General features: G+C 42.1%; 1 protein-coding gene across 1 annotated transcript in view; it reads right to left on the bottom strand.

The window, feature by feature from the left end:
* ATP13A3 (ATPase 13A3) overlaps positions 1-24,158 on the bottom strand; it is a 126,429-nt gene that overhangs the window by 23,456 nt on the left and 78,815 nt on the right. Inside the window, exons 10-21 of the mRNA XM_074963319.1 lie at positions 23,940-24,012; positions 20,928-21,059; positions 19,701-19,880; positions 12,793-12,950; positions 11,851-12,039; positions 10,616-10,677; positions 9,574-9,724; positions 9,040-9,156; positions 7,910-7,927; positions 7,643-7,796; positions 7,428-7,548; positions 2,719-2,843 (exon numbers count right to left, since the gene is read on the bottom strand). Of these exons, the coding sequence (XP_074819420.1) occupies positions 2,719-2,843; positions 7,428-7,548; positions 7,643-7,796; positions 7,910-7,927; positions 9,040-9,156; positions 9,574-9,724; positions 10,616-10,677; positions 11,851-12,039; positions 12,793-12,950; positions 19,701-19,880; positions 20,928-21,059; positions 23,940-24,012 (1,480 nt within the window). The remainder of the gene's footprint in view (positions 1-2,718; positions 2,844-7,427; positions 7,549-7,642; positions 7,797-7,909; positions 7,928-9,039; positions 9,157-9,573; positions 9,725-10,615; positions 10,678-11,850; positions 12,040-12,792; positions 12,951-19,700; positions 19,881-20,927; positions 21,060-23,939; positions 24,013-24,158) is intronic.

Here is a 24,158-nt window from a genome sequence, read left to right as displayed (position 1 = left end):
GTAAAAAAAGGGTTTCATTAAACAAATGGCAATATAGATAATCATCAGGAAAGGATCATACTTAATTAAAACCTGCTTTAAAATAGCAGGAGCAGCTGATCTGTCTCACTGGCATCAATTACTTCCTTACAACAATTAAAATCCGCAGACAATCATGATATTGTACCTCCTGGTATTTAGTCTTATTTAGTCTGCAGAAGAGAACAGTGAAGGGGGATTTGATAGCAGCCTTCAACTGCCTGAAGGGGAGTTTCACAGAGGATGGATCTAGACTGTTCTCAGTGGTAGCAGATGACAGAACAAGCAGCAATGGTCTTAAGTTGCAGTGGGGGAGGTTTAGGTTGGATATTAGGAAAAACTATTTCACTAGGAGGGTGGTGAAGCACTGGAATGGGTTACCTAGGGAGGTGATGGAATCTCCATCCTTAGAGGGTTTTAAGGCCCGGCTTGGCAAAGCCCTGGCTGGGATGATTTAGTTGGGGATTGGTCCTGCTTTGAGCACGGGGTGGGACTAGATGACCTCCTGAGGTCCCTTCCAACCCGGATCTTCTATGATTATTAAATACCTACTACTATCCATTTCATTGTACTGGGGGGAGAAGAGGGTGGGGGGACAGAGATACAGCCCTGAAAGTCTTGTGCATGTTTCAGAGGGTATACAGTTTGTTTTGGGGGTACTTGGGAAGCATGCATCCTTTTAAAAATATGACCCAAAGTGACTTACGCAAGGTCATATGAAAAGCAAGCCATATAGCAGGCAATAAAATCCAGGTCCTGAGTCTTTGTCCCTGCATTTATATAGCACCTTTCATTCCAGGACAATATATAATTATTCAGGGGACACCATCACAGGGCCTAATAACATCAGCCACACTATCAGAGGCTCGTTCACCTGCACATCTACCAATGTGATCTATGCCATCATGTGCAAGCAATGCCCCTCTGCCATGTACATTGGCCAAACTGGACAGTCTCTACGTAAAAGAATAAATGGACACAAATCAGATGTCAAGAACTATAACATTCAAAAACCAGTCGGAGAACACTTCAATCTCTCTGGTCACGCGATTACAGACATGAAAGTTGCAATATTACAACAGAAAAACTTCAAAACCAGACTCCAGCGAGAAACTGCTGAATTGGAATTCATTTGCAAATTGGATACAATTAACTTAGGCTTGAATAGAGACTGGGAGTGGCTAAGTCATTATGCAAGGTAACCTATTTCCCCTTGTTTTCCCCCGCCCCCCTTCCTCAGACGTCTTGTTAAACCCTGGATTTATGCTGGAAATGGCCCACCTTGATTATCATACACATTGTAAGGAGAGTGATCACTTTAGATAAGCTATTACCAGCAGAAGAGTGAGGTGGGGGGAGAGAAAACCTTTTGAAGTGATAAACACCCATTTTTTCATGGTCTGTGTGTATAAAAATATCCTCACTGCATTTTCCACTTTTATGCATCCAATGAAGTGAGCTGTAGCTCACGAAAGCTTATGCTCAAATAAATTGGTTAGTCTCTAAGGTGCCACAAGTCCTCCTTTTCTTTTTGTGAATACAGACTAACATGGCTGCTACTCTGAAACCTGCTATAATTATATATGCACATTTCCACCTACTTGTGTCTCTGCGCTCTGCGTCTTGTGACTAATCCGCCAAACATTTTAAATTACAACTATATTTCTAGCTTTCCTTGCGTAGCAGTTGCAGTATCATCCTAGTCTGCGCAAACCTCACAAAACTAACCCTGAGTGACCCACTTCGCTATTTCACAACCAAATCTTTTCCCTTTTCTCTTCCAGGGTAGTAATGTCAGTTGGTACGGTATCTTGTGTGTCTGAGTTTCATTTCTGCAAGATGTCCACTACCCATTTTCATAGGTAGCAGAAGTCTCAGGTCTACTCCATACCTACCAAGATGTAAAAGCTAGAAATATTCCTGGAGAAACAATGAAAAAGAGGCAAATGGACAGACCACTTTTAACTCTACTGAAATACAGCGGAGCAGGAAGGCTTATTCAGAAGGACTACAGGTCAGATCAATTAATTCAATCAAAATAACTATCAATTAACCACAGGAACAAGTACAGAATCACCACAGGATTGTTCACAGTTCACTCTTGGATATTATTACAGTAAGGTAGAATTTTGGTACATCTATACAACAATTTAATTTTTTTCTTTTTTTCACCCCAAATAAATGCATAATTTTTAACAAATAGCACAAATCATATTGATGTGAATTTCTATTGCATCTTCCTTCCAACCATCTCAAAAGTGCTTTATACATATTATTGAACTAAGCCTCATACCCCTATACACCCCTCCTTTTACTGATGGGGAAACTGAGGCACAGATCAGTTAAACGACTTGCCCCAAGCCACACAGGGAGTATACAGCAGAGTAAGGAACAGAATCTAGATCTTCTGGCTCTTAGTCTTGTGGGTTGTCACAAGATCATACTTCCTCTCCTCAGATACCAAAAGCAGAAATGTTATTGTCCCTTTCTCTTCTTGTTTCTGTACAATATCAAACTTTTTCTATACAAGAGAATGAACTTGGACCAGGGAAACTAAATACAACTCAGCTTTACATGCTGGATGTTAAATATAACAACCCACATCGACTACAGAACACATAGATGGGGAAAAAAGCATTATACCCTTTCAAAACAATACATTTATTTGTTCCCAAAATGTTGGATTAACTATATTCTAACCTGTGACCATGACCGTGCGAATGTTGGCTTTATGCAAGTCTTCAAGTACAGCAGGGGTTTCTTGCTTTAGTTTGTTTTGCATTATAATTAACCCCATAAAATCCATGTTGTTTTCAATGGCATCTCTGTAAGAACAGGGGAAATCATTTTCAGAAAAATTACAGCTAATTGGTGTAGGATGGACATTTTTTTAAGACAATGTGACTCTGCTATTCTGGCAAAGCAAAGAGAACGATTTTATTTTTAATCATGAAAAATAATAAAAAGATTTCAGCCTCATAAGTGATCTGAGAAATAATTTCTGTTCATTTTTAATTAGTTTATTTATTTAAGGAAAAATAAAACATAATCACAAAAGTGGAAAAGAAGTCACTCATTTTGTGCAGTACCTGCATCTCTTTGAGGTGCGTCTCCCTGTGGGTGCTTGTGCACCTCTGGAGTCCTTGATCGGAGATTTTCTGTCTGTTTAGCCCACGCATCTGCGCTGTACAATCTCGTGCCACACATAAGGGCATATAGGGCTGCGCATTCTTTTACATTTAGCTGGAGACCCAAATCGGGGCAGGGGAGGGAGGGGCTGTCTGGGGAAGTTAGTTCCATTTTGTAAGATCAACCCTTGAGTAGCCAGTCATCGAGATATGGGAAAACTCAAATTACTTCTTGCCAAAGGTAAGCAGCGACTACTGCTAGATCCTTTGAGAACAGAGACAAAAAGGAAGTACTTGATATTGAAAATGATCCTGGCCCATAGTGTTTCCTCTGTGTGGGATGTATTGCTGTATGGAAATAGGTGTCCTGTAGAGTGAGAGCCAAAAAACAATTCTCCCGCTTCTACAGAAGGGATTATAACTGCCAGAGTCACCATCCTGAACTTTTGAGACTTTACACATTTGTTCAGTCATCTTAGTTCTAAGATTGGTCTCAACTCTCTGTCCTTCTCTGGCATGAGAAAAACTTTGAGTAAAACCCTTTCCCCCCTGTGAGGGGATGGGACCAGTTCTGTTGCTCCTAAATGATGGAGCGAGTCTACCTCTTGAATCTGTAGTCTTGTGAGAGGGGTCCCAGAAGAGGGAGGGGGAAAAAGGGTGGGAGGGAGCAAGGGACATGAAGTGGATGATGTAGCCTGATGTTAGAACCTCCATGACCCACTTGTCTGTTGTAATATACTGCCAGGCCTGTCAGATGGGAAAGGTGCTAACACTGCTAATGGTGTCCAAAAGTGGTGGCAAAAGTTTGCAGCTTGCAAACTCGGAGGCGGGGGAGGAGTCAACCCTCAACCAACCCAAATTGTTGTTTCAGTGATAACTGGGTACTCACTGAAGGGGCTGGGACGCTCTTTTCCTCTGGAATTTGTCTCTTTCAAGAGGGTTCAGTGATTCTGTGAAATCCAGAGAACTGGACTCGGCACAGTCTCTGTGCAGTCTGAGACCTGCTAAATCTCCTCTTGTTCCTAAGAGACGTCATTGTGGCCATGAAGTCGTTCAGCGTATGCAGAGACTTGTCCATAGTTTCCAAGAAGAGCTTCTGACTATCAAACTGCAGGTCCTCAACAGTATTCTGAACCTTTCTTGGGAACCCTGACAGCTGGAGCCACAATGCCCTTTGCACGACAACTACTGTGGAGATGGTTGTGGTGGCAGCGTCTGGGGTATGTAAGGACACTTGGAGAGAGGTTCCAGCTAATAACTGACCCTCCTTAATGATGGCCTGGAAGTGCTCTCTGTGCTCCTGTGGAAGATGTGCAATAAAGACTGCAAAATTGACTGATAGTTTGAAATATGAAATTGGAGAGTCACGGATGAATAGGCCTTTGGCCAAAAAGGTCTAATCTCTTCTGGTCTTTATCATAAGGGGTAAACCTGGAGTAATACTGGTTACCCTGCTCTCATTTATGGCATTCACCACCAGGGAAATAGATGGGGGATGGGAAAACAAAAATTTTAAGTCCCTGGTGGGGGGGGATATAATATTTCTTATCTACTTGTTTACCAGTTGGCGGGATGGTGGCAGGAGTTTGCCATACAGTCTTTACTGGATCCAGAAGCACTTCGTTAATGGGTAGCACAATCCAGGTGGGTGCAGCCAACTGTAGAATGTCCAGGAGTTTGTGCTGTGAGTCTTTAACCTCCTCAGGAGGTAGCTGGAGGGTGTCAGCCACCTTCTTCAGAAGGTCCTGGAACTGGTGAAAATCGTTGGCCATCGGTGGTGACGGAGGCATGACTGCATTGTCCGGAGATGACGACGAAATAGGAGTGTGAGGGGTAGCCTTTGTCTGTCCTTGCCTCTTGTTTTTCAAAGGTCTCCTCATGTTGGGGGTTTGGTGGAGGAGACTGTGTAACTCATCTCCCAGTGCAATGGAGCCAGATGTCTGGCAAATTGCTACTTATACACTGCCCAAGAATCCCAGCATGTCCACTGGGGCGCCCACATAACAGAGGGGATGGTACCCAGGACTGATCCCACCATCCCTAATGGGGAAAGAACCCTTGTTGAAATAGGAGTTCCTGTAATGATGTGGAGGGAACCCCACACTGAGAGTGGGAGACTGACTGAATGTCTCCTTCACCCTCCTCAATGTCCTCCAATGGAGGGCCCCCCAAAAGAAAACAGCAGAGAATCCTTTGGTACTGGGAAGCAATGGCAATCTAGACACCAGGGTCTTGGTACCAAGAGTTGTTCGGTACACATAAGCCGTGGGGACACCGACTTGCCTAACACTGACAAGTCCTGGCAGTAGCAGACTTCCTCCTGTGCGAAATGGGTTGATATTGATGCAGCAGAAGAGGTGGATGGTACTGTTGATCTCAAGCATGTAGGCACCGGAGCCAAAAGCGTCTGGCACTGTGACTTTGCTGGTGCTTATGGAGCCAAGTGTGAAGGCACCATTAAGAAGTCTGATGTAGATGGTGCTGTTCTAGAGGAGTACATGCCCTGGGCCTTGCTGTCCTTCCACACAGTACCCCGGGGCCTGCTAGTGCCATGCTCCGAAGTGCTCTGGCATCTCCCGGCCCCACTGGTACCGGAAGAAGAGTAATTCATGTCCACAGTACTGAGTCAAGAGGTCCAAGACTGACACTGCAGACTTAGCAGGGGATTGAGGCCTTTTGGGAGCCAGCTTCTTGTGGTGGGAGACCTGGGACAAGGTTGAAGGGGCACTGGGTCTGTCCGGAGACAGACGTATGCAGGGATCTGCTGACCTTACTCAGAAGCAGGTTGAAAGGAGCATTCCATCTTTGGAAGGTTCAATTTGGTCTCCCAATTCTTCTGTGCTCTAGGATTTGAGAGCCAGGCAGAAGTTACCCTTCTGGAACTCTCCCAAGCAACAGACACACTTAGAGTGGCCATCACTGACTGGGATAGCCTCCCAACAAGAGAGGGAGTGTTTGAAACCTGGCAAGGCAGGCATGCCAGCCAGGCCAAATGAGCTGCCGAGAAAAAAAGGGAGGGAAGGGAGAGGGAAATACCCACAACTCTCACTAGTGTCTAATTAATTCTATACTAACAGCAACTAACCAACCCTAAACTAATTACAGATCAACTACAAAACACCCTGAGGCATGCAAAAGGTGGACACACTAGGGCCCGTCTCAGGCAGAGGCAGTAGAGAAGAAATGGAGGGCGGTTCACCCACACAGCCCTATATACTCGCAGTGTGCAGCACAGGGTTGTATAGACCGCGTCTGGGCCAAACGGACACTGCTAATGGAAAATCTCCAATCAAGGGCTCCAAAGGCATACAAACACCCGAAGTGTAGCACCCACAGAGACAGTACTCGAAGAAGAATAAGGAACTTTTTTAAAAATATCAATGTCTAGCTACTTCCCTGAGAAAAACTTTCTAAACTAAATTTTGGCTTTACAAAGAGAGCATCTTATGGAATACTTTGAAAGTCATTAGAATTATAGCCAATTTTGTGTCTTTGTTTCAAAGCCACAACTGTAATTACTTTCCCAGGCAGCTTGCATGGAAAGGTGCAGGTAATAAATGAGGATGATCACAAAGCTCTGGAGATTTCTAAATAGACACATGATCTACCATACTTTCCATATTTTCTTCTGTCACTTTTGTGACAGAGCAACATGGAAGTATGCAAGACACTGGCATCTTTCGTGAATGTTCAGTTACTTCTGTTGATTCTTCCACATCTGAAGCATGGAATCTGATTCTCTATTCTGGTACACCAGCTTTGAGCTGCTGTAACTCCCTTACTCAAACAGGGTGCAGACCGTGTGCAACAGTGTGTAGAATCAGGTTCACAATCCTCATTATGTCTTCCATGTTTGGTTGTTGTGAGGAACACCATACCCAGTGACTCTTTAATGGACGCATTACCTTCTGCTACATAAATATGCTTATATCATCAGAGTGAAGAAAGTGGGGATTGTCATGTTGACCTGTATCAGATACCACAACACAACAGTTATGGTACATTGTAGGGTCAGGGCTGTTCCACACCACACACTTTATCACCAAAAGTCATTTGTTTGCCTTAGGCTTCTCTGCCTAATGTCCAGGATATCAACCCCACTGCACAGTACTGCAGGTGAGTAGACACAGAAGAAAGAGATAGACAGTAGATGTAATTTAGGTAAAACCAAAATAAGCAACCTTCAGGCGATTCAAGTAGTACAAAGAATGTAAACAGTGCATGTTTTAGTATTAATTGTCTTAAATAAGTTAGTTCTCAATTAAAAGTAGCCCCTCTTACCTGTTAATATTCTGGGCTTTGTGCCATGAAAGTTTTGATTCTAATTTTCTGTGAGCAAGAGCGATAACTCTGAAGCCCTGCTTAGTGTAGTCTTCCAAAATGGTTTCAAAATCATCAGGAACTTAAAAAAAGAAAAAAAAAAGTCAATTACAAAATTATTAAAACCTCCCATACCACATCTGAACTCTATGAGAAAAGTCAGTTTATTCCTTTACCTGTTTCTTGTTTACACAAACTGGCAATCACCTCTGGGGCACCTTTCATGAAAGCATCCATTCTCTTCTCCCCTAGCACTCTTGCTACTACACACATGCGTTGCAAAGCAGAAGAAAACGGAAACTGACGCACAATTCCAATCTCATAACTGGCCTGTATAATTGATCAGAGACAACAAAGGGGGAGAGTTGCTGGGCATATCCATCCCCTTTATTTATTTTTTTTAAAGCCATTTCCTTAGGAAAGGGAAAAATATTCACACTTACCGAGAGCTCAAATAGTTCCTAAAAAAGACCAAAAAAAAAAAAACAACTTTGTTTCTAACAATCTACTACAAAGCTTCATTTCCAAGCTGTATTTCCAGTGCTATTAGCAGGTATGTATCATATCAGTAATACACCTGAATAATATAATATGCCAGTTGCATCCACAAGATAGATTTTCAGTTTAAATGGCACTGCATTGTAATTAGGCTTAATAAGTTTGATATTAATGTCTTGCATTTCTATAGTGCCTTTCACCCCAAATGATCCCAAAGCACTTCACAAATAGGGTGTAATAGTGAAAGGATGAGCCTGGCATCAGTAGATAAGAATTTTATTCCCAGCTTTGCCACACCGGTGCTATGTGTCCCTGTGCCTCAGTTCTTCCACATGGGGAGAAAACTTACCTACCTCACAGAAGGTGGTGAGGTGTAACTCATTAGAGGCTGAAAAGCACTTTGGATATGTCTATGCAGCAAAGAAACCCTGTGGCTGGCCCATGCCAGCCAACTCAAGTGTGCAGGGCTGTTTCATTACTGTGCACACTTCCAGGCTCAGGCTGGAGGTTGGGTTCTGGGACCCTCCCCATAGACCCTTAGAGACTCATGGATTGAAGATTGCTAGAGAATTGCTAAGTATTATTCCTTATTGCTATAAATTCAGCGCTGTTATACGCATTAAAATGCAGACCCCTGTTGTGAAACATGGTACGAGTTTAACAATGCACTCCCAACTCCACTCAACACCTAAGGACAGGAAGTAAGAAGAGAATATTGCAGCTACTACATGGGAAGCATACAGAGGCAAACTAGTTAACAGGTAAGGGTACCTAATTGTTTCAAAAAGCATCATAGTATCTTTAAAACGACCAGAAGTGGTCAGAGCATCATCATACTGATGCATTAATTTGGTGTCAAAGGGAGTAGTGCATTCTACCCAATCACCAACTCCTGCAATACCCGAGTGTTCCCTAAATTTTCCCTTAGAAGTAGTGACCAGTCCTGTTCCTGTTTAGGATCAGGACTGCAGGACCACAATACATGGGAATATGCATCCATTCTTAACTCCTCTAATAAGCTAAAGAACAAAATGCATGCAGAACAGAGGTTTATATTTGCTTTGACATTTTGTACCATTTCTTGATTTGTGGCAGGTTTGGATTCTGGAAGAAGCTGTTTTGGAGGTCGAACCACGGTTGGCATTATTCGATTGTGAAGAGCTGTTTCCTCTTCAGTTGCTTCTTCAAGAATCTAAATGAAAACAACACCTTTCTCAACAGGATTTCTATTAAGAATTAACAATATTAAATACCAATGAAAGAGCAGATAGACCAAGGTCCCTTCAAAAGTTTTAGCTAAAAAAGGGTGCACACACTGTGCCAGAAACTGACCCCACACTCCCAAGATTGGAGAAAAGTAAATTAGATATTAAGAATTCTTTCAGTTTCAATAATTTAGGTTTCAGTATGAGAAATAAGTATTTTTAAAACATGAGTTTCTGTGTTGACACACTCACTTTAGAGTGACACTCCAGTACTGTAGCACACCTAGGAATTTAAATCTTGCAATCTGAGGAAGCATATAACAGATCATATATCATATGACCATGTGACATTTCAGATTATTGCACTTAGAAATGCTGATTCTTGAAAGAACCAATGGACTTACCCATCCTATGGCTTCAAACATCTTTAAATCAAGCGGGTCCCCAGAAAGCACTCCTTCAATTTTTGTGAGTGAGTGACAAGTTGCCATGCAAGCAACAAACTGAGACTTCACCAGGCTCTCATTGCAAGCTCTATCTTCTGGAAAAAGGAAACTAACACAGAACACAGTAAAGCCAATGAAGTGATGATGTGCTTCGTGGGACAATAGTTTATTATGAGATAATTCCAAAGGGTTATATTAGCAGAACACTGGCTACACAAGCCTTTTGAAGCGTATCCTTTCCACACAACACAGGGAATGGATTAAGACTCCAGGCTGGAATTTACAGTAGAGCCTAAGGGAGTTAGGCAACCAGCTCCCATTGAATTTCAATGGGATATAGGCATGTACACCCTTTAGGCTCCTTTGAAATCCCCATCCCCACTATGTAAGTAGTCAACCACCTCTGGTTTGATCACATGTAACTTCACATGGGGCCTGTCTACACAGGAAGTAAAAGTGGGTTGCCTGAATCAAGTTCATGCTAACTCAGATAAAACAGCCTGACCAGCCAGTGATGATAAAGTCAAAAACAAATGCATAGACCAAGCTCACAAATCACTTTGAATCACAGAATATCAGGGTTGGAAGGGACCTCAGGAGGTCATCTAGTCCAACCCCCTGCTCAAAGCAGGACCAATCCCCAACTAAATTATCCCAGCCATGCTTTGCATGGTTTCTGTGCCCTGTGCATAATTCCATTGTGGTTCCTCCCACCTCAGCTAGCTAACCCACATTTTAGAGCTGTGTGAAAGTGTCATGGACTTTTCACCAAGTCTTAATCACATTTTGATATGTACCCCTTTCTAGTCACTTTTTTGTGCACATTCAGGAACAGAAAATATCACAGTTTCTTTTCTACTTTATACAGGTTCTTCTATCATGCTCATCACTGTAGTCTCTGAGTGCCAGTTACAGATTTGCTCTCATATCAATCACAATGTACCAAATAATGAAACCAAACTTCTCTCCCATGCAAATATTACAGCACATTTGTTCTTACCGAGCATTTTCCACTCTTTGGATCCCCCAAAGATCTAAGCCATCTTCAGTAAGAGTGCCAGTCTACCACAAAAACAAATTAATAAACCAGTATCAACAGGGAAAGCCTTCAGAGCCGAGGCAGGCTCTGAAAAGTGCCAGTGGATACAGCAGAAATATTAGCAGAAATGAATGAAGTTACACTTGAGCAGTAAGCATTGCACTTTTCCTTCCAGCCAAAATACAGATTTGATATTTATTAACTGATCTTTACAGAGAAAAAAAAAAAGCACATTTCCTCATGGATTCTGCTGATAACTGCATGTGGCTTTGTGGAAACATTCATTTTGTAAAACAGAATTATATGACTATGTCACTGGCCCAGTGCTATGTATTCACTGCTCAGTGTCTGTAATAAAAACCACAGCTATCTGTGCTCATGGGGACAGGATGGAATACATAGCCGCTCAACCCTCAATTATGTGAGCTCACAAGGCCTTTTGGAAGAGGAAATTCTTAAACCTTTACGTAGAACTTTAAGTGAAAAAGACAACAGATGGACAAAGGAGCAACAGCCCAAACTGGGGAGGGAGGGTCGGCACTAAACCGTTAGCAGTGGCAGTAGTTATTTATACAGCGTTAACACACCATTTTGAATACATCTGCCAAACAGAAATAAAACAGTTGTGTAGACAGTTTATGGACAAAAATTTAGAGGGGACAGAAGTTTGGATTAAGTACTAGCTGAAAGGAAGAGACAGACTAGCTGTGTTTACTTGCACTATTTATGACTTCTAATTGTGCCTATTCCTACAAAAGGAACAACTTTAAACGTATTAGCTTGGCCTTTCATTTGAAATAAAGTTAAATGAGAAATGAGGCCGAGCTACACAGTTGGAATCCGAATTTTCTTGAAGGTTGGGGGCCATCAGACAGTTTCAGTTTGGACCCAATCTCCACACAACACTTATGTTTCTTGGAACTATTGACAAAGTAGTGTCTGGAGCTTTGAGAGTAACATTCCACTCACATTTTTAACTATTTGCTAGGGTTATTTCTATGTTTAGCATCTACCACCAACGAATTCACTTAGGATCTATAACTATTGGAATAGAGATTTTTTATTTTAACAAGTTAGCCCTTAAATCATGATTACGAATGCCATTGTATCCACAACTATAACTGCTGCTTTTTAAAAATTGCACACAACACTTCCCAGCCAATAACCAGCAAAAAAAAAATTAAAATGTATCTAACCTTGTCAAAACACACGAGATTCAATTGGCCACAGATATTTATCCTCTGAGGACTGATGCAGAAGATACCAAACTTTTTCAACCGTCTCTGTGCATAAACGATCCCAGCAGTCATTGCAGCAGGAAGTGCAGGCGGCACAGTGATGGTTATAATGTCAAGAGACTCAATGATTATTATATGAGCAGGAACCTAGAGTTAAAGAAAGTACACTAAGTGAATAAAAATCCAGAGTTCAAAGGATTCACCAGTCTCTCCTTAGTACATTAAGTTTAAGGGAGTATTGGACTACAAATTTCGGAGGTGAAGCTCCTTTCATCTCTTCCTGGATTATCACAGGTAGCTTCTGCTGTGCTCAGAAAGTTAGCAAAACTTTACTTGCACAATACAATTTTAGCAATCTAGTGCTAAAAGGTTTACACTTTTAAGCCTTTAGTATCTTTCCCCATACATTAGTTAAAAGACAAAGGTGAGTGAATAATGTGCAACAAATTTGATAAATTTGTATTTTCTATAATCTCACCAAATAATTTCTATGACTGCTCCTTGGTATGTAGCTCATTTCTGTGTAATAGGTTTTGCCTATGCAATATCTAATTCGTTTTGATTAGATATAAGTCACATGGTATCCTATTTCTTCTCTGGATCACAGTAACTTCTAGAATCAGTATTCTGGTGCAAATGCTTGTGATTATAAATTCAAATTTCACTTTCCTCTAATATTCCCTTAAATTTTGCTTTTTTGCTGAACATTCCTGTCAGTAAATTTGTCTGCTACAACATTCACAGAAAACAAATGCAGCCACAAAAGTTTCATTTAAAAATTAGACTTAGTATTTGCAGAAAGTTGTCTTGCACAAGCTCACCCAGCCCTACTAACAAAACACAGATCAGCCTCTACAGTTAAAATAAATTAGTAGGGTGATGGAGAGATGGTAACCATACCTCATTTAGTATGCTATTGACAACTGTGTAAAGAAACCCAACACCTGCCACCACCACAAGGAACAGCAGAAACATGTAGGCATCTCTGTAGAGTTTGAAGTCAGTTGGCTTTGGATACAGTATCGAATGAACAAGCTGTCCTTTTGATGTACCAAAGCCTATAATGAGAGGGATTTTAAAGTATCAGATTAAAAGTGCAAACAATGGCAATGTCATACAATAATACACCAAAAGCCTTTGACAGGTTTCAGAGTAACAGCCGTGTTAGTCTGTATTCGTAAAAAGAAAAAAGAAAAAAGAAAAGGAGTACTTGTGGCACCTTAGAGACTAACCAGTTTATTTGAGCATGAGCTTTCGTGAGCTACAGCTCACTTCATCGGATGCATAGCATATCAAAGCCTTTGAGAGACTAAAATCCTGAGCTAGTCTTTTGATCCTCAGGTTTTGTAAGTGCTAAACCTATTAGCATGCTGTATCTGCAAATTCTGACTTCCAGAATTGAATCATTAAAAAGATGAAGAGCAAATTTAGTTTTATCAATGTTTCACTCAGATAGTCTTTATACTTTAGCTGCAATCCTGCACATAGAACAGTTATTTACCCTAGAGTAACTGGTTCTTCAAGATTTATTGTCCACACAAACTCCACTCTAGGCATGCACGGGTTAATAAGCATGTGAGATTGGATTCTTTTTACATAACAGTATTTGTTGGGGCCATGCCTGCACTCCACCTGCCCTTGTGTCCACCGTAGCTGGGTGGCCTCAGTAGCCACTCAGTTCCTTAATGAATGAGAATTCCAAAAGGAAAGGATTCTGAATTAGTGGGGAAGAAGCCATGGAATCTGTGTGGACAACACATCACAAAGAACCACAGTTACTGCAGGGTAAGTAACTGTTCTTTTTTCAAGCGATTGCTCACAGAGATTCCACTCTAGATGACTAACAAGCAGTTATCTCAAACCTGGAGGTGGGAAGGAGTCATCCTATTTTCAAAGTAACAGCAGGACAGCCCTGCCAAAGTTGGCCTCCGATATGGAAGCTTGAACCAAGGCATAATTAGAGGTAAATGTATGAACTCAGCTCCAGGTAAGCAGCCCTACATATTTCAGATATCGGTATACCTGCACCAGAAGCTGCCTGAGCCCTAGTGGAATGGGCTCTAAAGTGACTTAGACAATCCTTGCTTGTTATCTGATACCAAGTCTTACTACAGTCCAAAACTTACTAGATAACCTGAGTGGAAATAGGTTACCCTCTAACCCTTTCTGCAGCAGGGAAGCATTGCCAGCAGATCAAGGGACATGATCATTCCCCTCTATTCGGCACTGGTGAGGCCTCATCTGGAGTACTGTGTCCAGTTTTGGGCCCCACACTACAAGAAAGATGTGGAAAAATTGGAAAGAGTTCAGCAGAGGGCAACAAAAATGATTAGGGGACTGGAACACATGACTTATGAGGAGACGCTGAAGGAACTGGGATTATTTAGTCTGCAGAAGAGAAGAACGAGGCGGAATTTGATAGCTGCTTTCCACTATCTGAAAGGGGGTTCCAAAGAGGATGAATCTAGACAGTTCTCAGTGGTATCAGATGACCGAACAAGAAGTAATGGTCTCAAGTTGCAGTGGGGGAGGTTTAGGTTGGATATTAGCAAAAAGTTTTTCACTAGGAGGGTGGTGAAGCACTGGAATGGGTTACCTAGGGAGGTGGTGGAATCTCCTTCCTTAGGTTTTTAAGGTCAGGCTTGACAAAGCCCTGGCTGGGATGATTTAGTGGGGGGATTGGTCTTGCTTTGAGCAGAGGGTTGGACTAGATGACCTCCTGAGGTCCGTTCCAACCCTGATATTCTATGATGGAGTGTGGGCCCCCCATGCTAGCCCAAAAAGGGTAAATGTGGCCCAAGAGGCATTAAGTCATTAAATTAAAATTAAAGTCATTCTCATGGGTGACTTTAATTTTCCTGATATCTGCTGGGAGAGCAATACAGCGGTGCATAGACAATCCAGGAAGTTTTTGGAAAGCGTAGGGGACAATTTCCTGGCGCAAGTGCTAGGGGAGCCAACTGGGGGGGCGCTTTTCTTGACCTGCTGCTCACAAACCGGGTAGAATTAGTGGGGGAAGCAAAAGTGGATGGGAATCTGGGAGGCAGTGACCATGAGTTGGTTGAGTTCAGGATCCTGACGCAGGGAAGAAAGGTAAGCAGCAGGATACGGACCCTGGACTTCAGGAAAGCAGACTTCGACTCCCTCAGGGAACAGATGGCCAGGATCCCCTGGGGGACTAACATGAAGGGGAAGGGAGTCCAGGAGAGCTGGCTGTATTTCAAGGAATCCCTGTTGAGGTTACAGGGACAAACCATCCCGATGAGTCGAAAGAATAGTAAACATGGCAGGCGACCAGCTTGGCTTAATGGTGAAATCCTAGCGGATCTTAAATATAAAAAAGAAGCTTACAAGAAGTGGAAGGTTGGACATATGACCAGGGAAGAGTATAAAAATATTGCTCGGGCATGTAGGAAAGATATCAGGAGGGCCAAATCGCACCTGGAGCTGCAGCTAGCAAGAGATGTCAAGAGTAACAAGAAGGGTTTCTTCAGGTATGTTGGCAACAAGAAGAAAGCCAAGGAAAGTGTGGGCCCCTTACTGAATGAGGGAGGCAACCTAGTGACAGAGGATGTGGAAAAAGCTAATGTACTCAATGCTTTTTTTGCCTCTGTTTTCACTAACAAGGTCAGCTCCCAGACTGCTGCGCTGGGCATCACAAAATGGGGAAGAGATGGCCAGCCCTCTGTGGAGATAGAGGTGGTTAGGGACTATTTAGAAAAGCTGGACGTGCACAAGTCCATGGGGCCGGACGAGTTGCATCCGAGAGTGCTGAAGGAATTGGTGGCTGTGATTGCAGAGCCCTTGGCCATTATCTTTGAAAACTCGTGGCGAACGGGGGAAGTCCCGGATGACTGGAAAAAGGCTAATGTAGTGCCAATCTTTAAAAAAGGGAAGAAGGAGGATCCTGGGAACTACAGGCCAGTCAGCCTCACCTCAGTCCCTGGAAAAATCATGGAGCAGGTCCTCAAAGAATCAATCCTGAAGCACTTACATGAGAGGAAAGTGATCAGGAACAGTCAGCATGGATTCACCAAGGGAAGGTCATGCCTGACTAATCTAATCGCCTTTTATGATGAGATTACTGGTTCTGTGGATGAAGGGAAAGCAGTGGATGTATTGTTTCTTGACTTTAGCAAAGCTTTTGACACGGTCTCCCACAGTATTCTTGTCAGCAAGTTAAGGAAGTATGGGCTGGATGAATGCACTATAAGGTGGGTAGAAAGCTGGCTAGATTGTCGGGCTCAAAGGGTAGTGATCAATGGCTCCATGTCTAGTTGGCAGCCGGTGTCAAGTGGAGTGCCCCAGGGGTCGGTCCTGGGGCCGGTTTTGTTCAATATCTTCATAAATGATCTGGAGGATGGTGTGGATTGCACTCTCAGCAAATTTGCGGATGATACTAAACTGGGAGGAGTGGTAGATACGCTGGAGGGGAGGGATAGGATACAGAAGGACCTAGACAAATTGGAGGATTGGGCCAAAAGAAATCTGATGAGGTTCAATAAGGATAAGTGCAGGGTCCTACACTTAGGATGGAAGAATCCAATGCACCGCTACAGACTAGGGACCGAATGGCTAGGCAGCAGTTCTGCGGAAAAGGACCTAGGGGTGACAGTGGACGAGAAGCTGGATATGAGTCAGCAGTGTGCCCTTGTTGCCAAGAAGGCCAATGGCATTTTGGGATGTATAAGTAGGGGCATAGCGAGCAGATCGAGGGACGTGATCGTTCCCCTCTATTCGACACTGGTGAGGCCTCATCTGGAGTACTGTGTCCAGTTTTGGGCCCCCCACTACAAGAAGGATGTGGATAAATTGGAGACAGTCCAGCGAAGGGCAACAAAAATGATTAGGGGTCTAGAGCACATGACTTATGAGGAGAGGCTGAGGGAGCTGGGATTGTTTAGTCTGCAGAAGAGAAGAATGAGGGGGGATTTGATAGCTGCTTTCAACTACCTGAAAGGGGGTTCCAAAGAGGATGGCTCTAGACTGTTCTCAATGGTAGCAGATGACAGAACGAGGAGTAATGGTCTCAAGTTGCAATGGGGGAGGTTTAGATTGGATATTAGGAAAAACTTTTTCACTAAGAGGGTGGTGAAACACTGGAATGCGTTACCTAGGGAGGTGGTAGAATCTCCTTCCTTAGAGGTTTTTAAGGTCAGGCTTGAGAAAGCCCTGGCTGGGATGATTTAACTGGGAATTGGTCCTGCTTCGAGCAGGGGGTTGGACTAGATGACCTTCTGGGGTCCCTTCCAACCCTGATATTCTATGATTCTATGATTCTAAGTAACCTGACAAGTCACACCTGAGGGACATTTAGGTTTGATAAGCAATCCCTGACTGAGGATGGAGGCCAGCTGAGCAGGAGGGGGCTGGTATAAGGCCAATTAGCAAAGGCAGGAGGAGGCTGCAGCATGGAAGCCTGTAGTCATTCTCTGGGCTTAGAGAGGGAAAAGGAGAAAACAAGCGGAACCCCTGGGATCTTGGCCCTGAGGAAGGTGGTGCAGAAGTAAGTTTGGCAGAGGTGGAGTAGGAAAAGACTGAGGGAAACAGTAGCAAGACTTTGGCCGCTGACTCAAAGGTCTCTGAGCTGGAACCTGTAGTAGAGAGCAGACCCAGGTTCCCCTATCAGCCACGGGGGACGTGTCACAGTCTGGGCAGTGAACTGGAAGACTGCCTGAGACAATTCTTACAGAGAGCCTTTGATACCTCAGAAGGGGGAAGACACACAGGGACCTCGCTGGAAGTCCAAGCCATGAAGAGGGAGTATCCCAACTCTCAAAAAGGAAGCACTAACTCCTGGACCATGAGAGGGGCTGCTCCAGGAGCAGAGACAGAAGGGGGCAACACACCAGTCACAGCTATTCCCCAGATGCAGCCACAATGAGGCATCCCAGCAGTGAGAAAAGAAACCCGTGACCCCTGGGCCCTAATGCATGGAGAAAAATTCTACCCAAAAATGGCATTGGCTAAAGACTGGATGGCCAATATGTAAAATCTGGTGAATTTAGGAACTTGTGGACATTTGCCCACATAGCAGATCTCAATACATGAGACTTGACTTCTCCGGCCTGACACTGTCAGCACTTCTAGGAACTGGACTTTGATGTTCAAAATAAATAATATTCTTGACCATACTAAGGGAATGAGTGCTATGACAGGACTACCAGTCAGAATTAAAAGATTGGGTCTAATCTGAGAAAGCTCCTAATTTAAAAAATGTATCTAAGAAGAGACAGTAGCTCTTGGGAGTTGTTTAATGGACAGAAAGTATAAGGATACTTCCTGGCCGGGGTTCAATCTGGATAATTCCATAAGAGGCAGAATGAAGTTCCAAGGTTTTGCTCTATGACCTTGTGAGTCTGGAATAAGGTTGTTGACCTAACGAAGCATTAAATGTTGGGATTTGTACAAAATGTCCTTTTCTTCAACATGCTCCTGGTAAAATTATACTACAGAGACTTGACCTTTTGGCTTGGACATTGGTATATCCACATTGAGGCCCTTCTGAAAGAACTCAAAGCTAGGTTTTACTTGAATTAACATGGTACTTAAACTATGGACTATATAGAACTATGAACGTCTGTGGACCTCAGTATGATGAAGGGCAATTTACGATATTGCCTTTAATTTGAAGTCAAGGCAGGAAGTGAGACTACTGGGCTCCCTTGCCAGAGGTTATTTGTAGACTACATATTTTACATGCAGAAAGAAAACGATATATAATTTTAAGAATGTTTACATTTAACATATCTGCACTGACATTCCTCAGGTTCCAACCCTCCACTACCTAAAGAACTCAGAAATCAATGAGAATGAAAAACAAAATGAATCAGAAAGAAAAGAAGAATTTAAATTGAACATACACAGTGTTTCTATCAGAATTTGTCTTTTGAAAATAATTTTTGGTCTTTAATAGTAGTCCAAACATATGTCCACTAGAAAAAAACTACTATAAAATAGAAAGGAAATAAGATTAAAATAAAACTACAGAAAAAAATCAGTTAGATGTTTTTAAAAAACACACAGCAGTAAGATTAGAATAGAAGATGATTAGTCCATGCCTATATTAAAAATGAAAATCATCTATCCATGCATCTTATTCAGGCATTGATGAAAAGCTGTTAGGGGTTTAATGATTTTACTGGGAAACTCCTTTAGAAAGCTCACAGTGTTTTATTCAAGCTAAACCTAGCTCTCCTGTCTAGAATTATGGTTTACGCATAGGTCTATAGGTAGGCTTCTTTTTAAGAAACAGACTTGCAACACACTGACAGCTATTCTGGGGAATCCTATGCAGAGTTTTAAAATGATACTTCTCACTACTTTAATAGCTCTGTAATCCAGAATATTAATATGACTAAGTATTGTCTTATAAATAAAGCTAGTGAATATACAACAAGGTGTCTGCCATTTTTGGGCAGAGACTGCCTTTTAAATATATTTACTTCTTCAACGTGAGAGACAGGCAAGTGTATCTAAAAGAAAAAAAAATCAAAGAAATAGACACAACACACTCTTGAGCAAAAACACTGCAAACTGAGTTTAATGCTACTGCAAATGTTTCTAGGCATGTTTTAAATCCCTTGACTCTAATGGTTAATTGATTTGCCAGTGCTGAAAACTCAATAGCCTGCAAGGCATTATCAAGTACCATTGTAAAAAAGTTTTAAAAGTAACTTTGTTATTTGCTTTGGGGAATATCTATTTAATACAGCTAAATTAACCAACAAAAGGTAGAAAGCAGCAGATAGACATAACTATAAAAATCAAACAGTATGCAAATAAGTTAGAGCAATTAAAATTTGTACCTGTTCTCACAACTACGGCTTTGACTTGTTCTCCAGTATAAAAACGGGTTTGAATGACATTGGTCCCACAGAACAAAGTGTGTCGCTTATGTACTTCTGGACTGTAGATTTCATCTCCCATTGCTTTTGGGTCTTCTGCAGGATTTGGGAGATTAGTCTTTGTTACAGGAACACTTTCACCTTAAATGGAAAAAAAGCTCTTCAGTTCATCCAAATCAAATACAAATAATAAGCACTTCTCATCCACAGCTCTCAAAGCACTTTCTATAATAGTGAGTGGTATCCCCATTTTATAACAGAGAAGTAAAGTGATCTGCTTAAGTTAACCCAGCCAGGCAGTAACACACCTGGGAAAAGAACCCAGGAATCCTAATTCCCATTATCCCATTCTTTAACCTTCTAGACCTCCCCCGGAATCCAAGAGTCTTGACTCCCAGGCTTCCCTCATGTAAATCGCTGCACCAGGTAGCAAAACATAAAAGTGCCGCTGGTTGTAGTGAAAACCCGTCACACAATACATCGACCCGTTGCTGTAGAGAGTCGCTGGATACAGGCAAGGCTCCCCTTAGTAAGCTGTGCTCGCACATCTCCCTCAACCCACCTTTACCCAGGTTTGATCATTGGCTTGCTAATTATTCATGTAGCAAGTTCAACACTTATAAACAAAACCAAAATACTATCATGTCTAGAAATTAAACATGACCCAGCTCGAAACCAACACTTATCTTGCCGAAAGGAAAGGCAATCCAAAAGCTTTGCACGGACGTATCTTTTAGTACGGTTCACATTTTAGGACCTTACATTTGAGAATTCTTAAACTCTCAGCTTGCAGATTCCTTACTTAACAGAAACATGCTTATTTTAACTAACACAGTGAAAATAAAAGAGAGCTAAATAAGAACAGTGAGATGAAGACACCTTCTCATTACCCCTTTAATTACACAAATATAGAGAATAGCACCTTGCATAATGAGGCCCTGATCTGGTTGGCTTATAGGCAGTACCACAATATAAATGCTTATTTAATAACATTAATATTGCCAAGATTTGTATAAATACTATCAATACTGTCTTGAGTACATTATAAAAATACACATTTCAGGGTATGTAAACAAATTCCTTCTGATAAGGTAAGTTGCAACTCAGAAAAAGAACAATGACATAACTTTATCAACTAGCATTTTTAGCCATATAGCTCAGCCATCCAGGATGTAAATTTTACTTCACCTGTTAACATGCTTTCATTTACGATGCAAGTACCACTGACAAGTACTGCATCACAGGGCATGATTGTCCCATTAGATGGAATCACCATGATGTCTCCAGGCACAAGGTCTGTGGAAAGGATCTCTTCTATTTCTGGAAGTAAGGTAAGAATTTAAGAACAAGCTCTTTTTCTGCAACTGTAAAGTCTTGCAAATCAGCACCAGGAACAGAATCCTGCATGGATATAACAGCCATGGCCCATGCTACAGCAATTATGCTGCTGTTTCTATTATGAATAGTATGACTTAAAATGATTAAACTAATGATTCACTAACACTCTCTATGGACCCTTGATTTTACACTGATGGGTGCCTCAGAAATAATACAATAAACAATTTGCCACACAAGGAACCTAAGGCAGCTCAAGACTCCTGTTCCCCACGTAAGGTGGGGAATGGGAATTGGCCATGCTGGATCAGACCAAAGGTCCATCTAGCCCAGTATCCTGTTTTCCAACAGTGGCCAATGCCAGGTGCCTCAGAGGGAATGAACAGACCAGGTAATCATAGAATCATAGAACTGAAACGGATGTTGAGCGGTCATCTAGTCCAGTCCCCTGCACTCATGGCAGGACTAAGTATTATGTAGCCCATACCTGACAGGTGTTTGTCTAACCTGCTCTTAAAAATCTCCAATGATGGAGACTCCACAACCTCCCTAAGCAATTTGTTCCAGTGCTTAACCACCCTGACAGTTAGGAAGTTTCTCCTAATGTCCAACCTAAACTTCCCCTTGCTGCAATTTAAGCCCATTGCTTCTTGTCCGAGCCTCAGAGGTTAAGAAAAACAATTTTTCCTCCTCCTCGTTACAACCTTTTACATACTTGAAAACTTATCATGTCCCCTCTCGGTCTTCTCTTTTCCAGACTAAACAAACCCAATTTTTTTCAATCTTCCCTCATAGGTCATGTTTTCTAGACCTTTAATCATTTTTGTCGCTCTTCTCTGGACTCTCTCCAATTTGTCCACATCCTTTCTGAAAGGTGGTCCCCAGAACTGGACACAGTACTCCAGCTGAGGCCTAATCAGCACAGAGTAGAGCGGAAGAATTACTTCTCGTGTCTTGCTTACAACACTCCTGTTAATACATCCCAGAAATTATGTTCTCTTTTTTTGCAACAGCGTTGCACTGTTGAATCACACTTAGCTTGTGGTCCACTCTGACCCCCCAGATCCTTTTCCACAGTACTCCTTCCTAGGCAGTCCTTTCCCATTTTGTATGTGTGCAACTGATTGTTCCTGCCTAAGTGGAGTACTTTGCATTTGTCCCTATTGAATTGCATCCTATTTACTTCAGACCATTTCTCCAGTTTATCCAGATCATTTTGAATTTTAATCCTATCCTCCAAAGCACTTGCAACCCCTCCCAGCTTGGTATCATCCACTAACTTTATAAGTGTACTCTCTATGCCATTATCTAAATAATTGATGAAGATATTGAAGAGAACCAGACCCAGAACTGATCCCTGCGGGACCCCACTCGTTATGCCCTTCCAGCATGACTGTGAATCACTGATAACTACTCTCTGGGAACAGTTTTCCAACCACCTTATAGTAGCTCCATCTAGGCTGCATTTCCTTAGTTTTTTTATGAGAAGGTCATGAGAGATAGTATCAAAAGCTTTACTAAAGTCAAGATATACCACATCTACCACTTCCCCCCATCCACAAGGCTTGTTACCCTGTCAAAGAAAGATATCAGGTTGGCTTGACATGATTTGTTTGTTGACAAATCCATGCTGACTGTTACTTATCACCTTATTATCTTCTAGAGGTTTGCAAATTGATTAAGTATTTGCCCCATTATCTTTCTGGGTACAGAAGTTTAACTGACTGGTCTGTAATTCCCCGGGTTGTCCTTATTTCCCTTTTTATAGATGGACACTATATTTGCCCTTTTCCAATCTTCTGGAATCTCTCCCATCTTCCACGACTTCTCAAAGATAATCGCTACTGGCTCAGATATCTCCTCAGTCAGCTCCTTGAGTACTCTTGGATGCATTTCATCAGGCCCTGGTGACTTGAAGACATCTAATTTGTCCAAGTAATTTTTAACTTGTTCTTTCTCTATTTTAGCCTCTTCTGATCCTACCTCATTTTCACTGGCATTCACTACGTTAGACTTCCAATCACTAACAGCCTTCTTGGTGAAAACCAAAACAAAGAAGTCACTAAGCACCTCTGTCATTTCCACATTTTCTGTTATTATTCCCCCGCCCCCCTCATTGACTAACAGGTAGGCTCGTTACTTAATGAGGGATCATCAGGTGATCCATCCCGTAACCCATTCCCAGCTTCTGGCAAACAGAGGCTAGGGACACCATCCCTGCCCATCCTGGCTAATAGCCATTGATGGACCTATCCTCCATGAACTTATCTAGTTCTTTTTTGAACCCTGTTATAGCCTTGGCTTCACAACATCCTCTGGCAAGGAGTTCCACAGGTTGACTGTGCATTCTGTGAAGAAATACTTCCTTTTGTTTGGTTTAAACCTGCTGCCTGTTAATTTAATCTGGTGACCCCTAGTTCTTCTGTTATGAGAACCATGCCAGCAGAACCTGCAATAGTTGGAGATGTGCCTGCCAAAGGAGATTACAACCCGGCTCTGATTTACTGAAAGGTACTAAAAAATATCTCCCTGTGGATATTTTTATCCTTAGGCCAGAAGTAGGATATTGCAATGTTCGCTATATGCATGGAGAAGTAGATAAAAGAAAATGGGTGAGGGACATGAGGGGCTAGTCTAGACCTGCTCCAGCATAAATGTTGAGCTGATCATCTGGAAGAAGACACTCAAGTAGATTATTTTCTCAACTTTTAACTTCCACTTACCCCTTTTATTGAGCAATGTTGCTAAGAGATCACAAGGACCCAATTGCTTTAATCATATAGAACTACGCAATGACCTGTATTGATTTTTAACTATTCATTAAGGACCAGTTTTAGATTTATCTTTTCAACCAGGGCAACTTACCTCGATTCGCTCTGCTGACAGAAACTCTGACAATGCTGTGAGCTGCCACCATGTCATGTAACATAATATATTGCTGGAAGGGGGGAAAAGAACAAGTCACTAATTAGAAGCATTAACAGTCTTCTAGATCCATAGAGAGACAAGGTGGGGGAGGTCATATCTTTTATTGAACCAACTTCTGTTGGGGAGAGACACAAACTTTCAAGCTTACACAGAGCT

The sequence above is a fragment of the Natator depressus genome, chromosome 9 (assembly GCF_965152275.1).
Source record: "Natator depressus isolate rNatDep1 chromosome 9, rNatDep2.hap1, whole genome shotgun sequence".
Taxonomy (NCBI): Eukaryota; Metazoa; Chordata; order Testudines; family Cheloniidae; genus Natator; species Natator depressus.
Note: the sequence above shows the minus strand (reverse complement) of the source record. Positions and strands in the feature narration are given on the sequence as shown.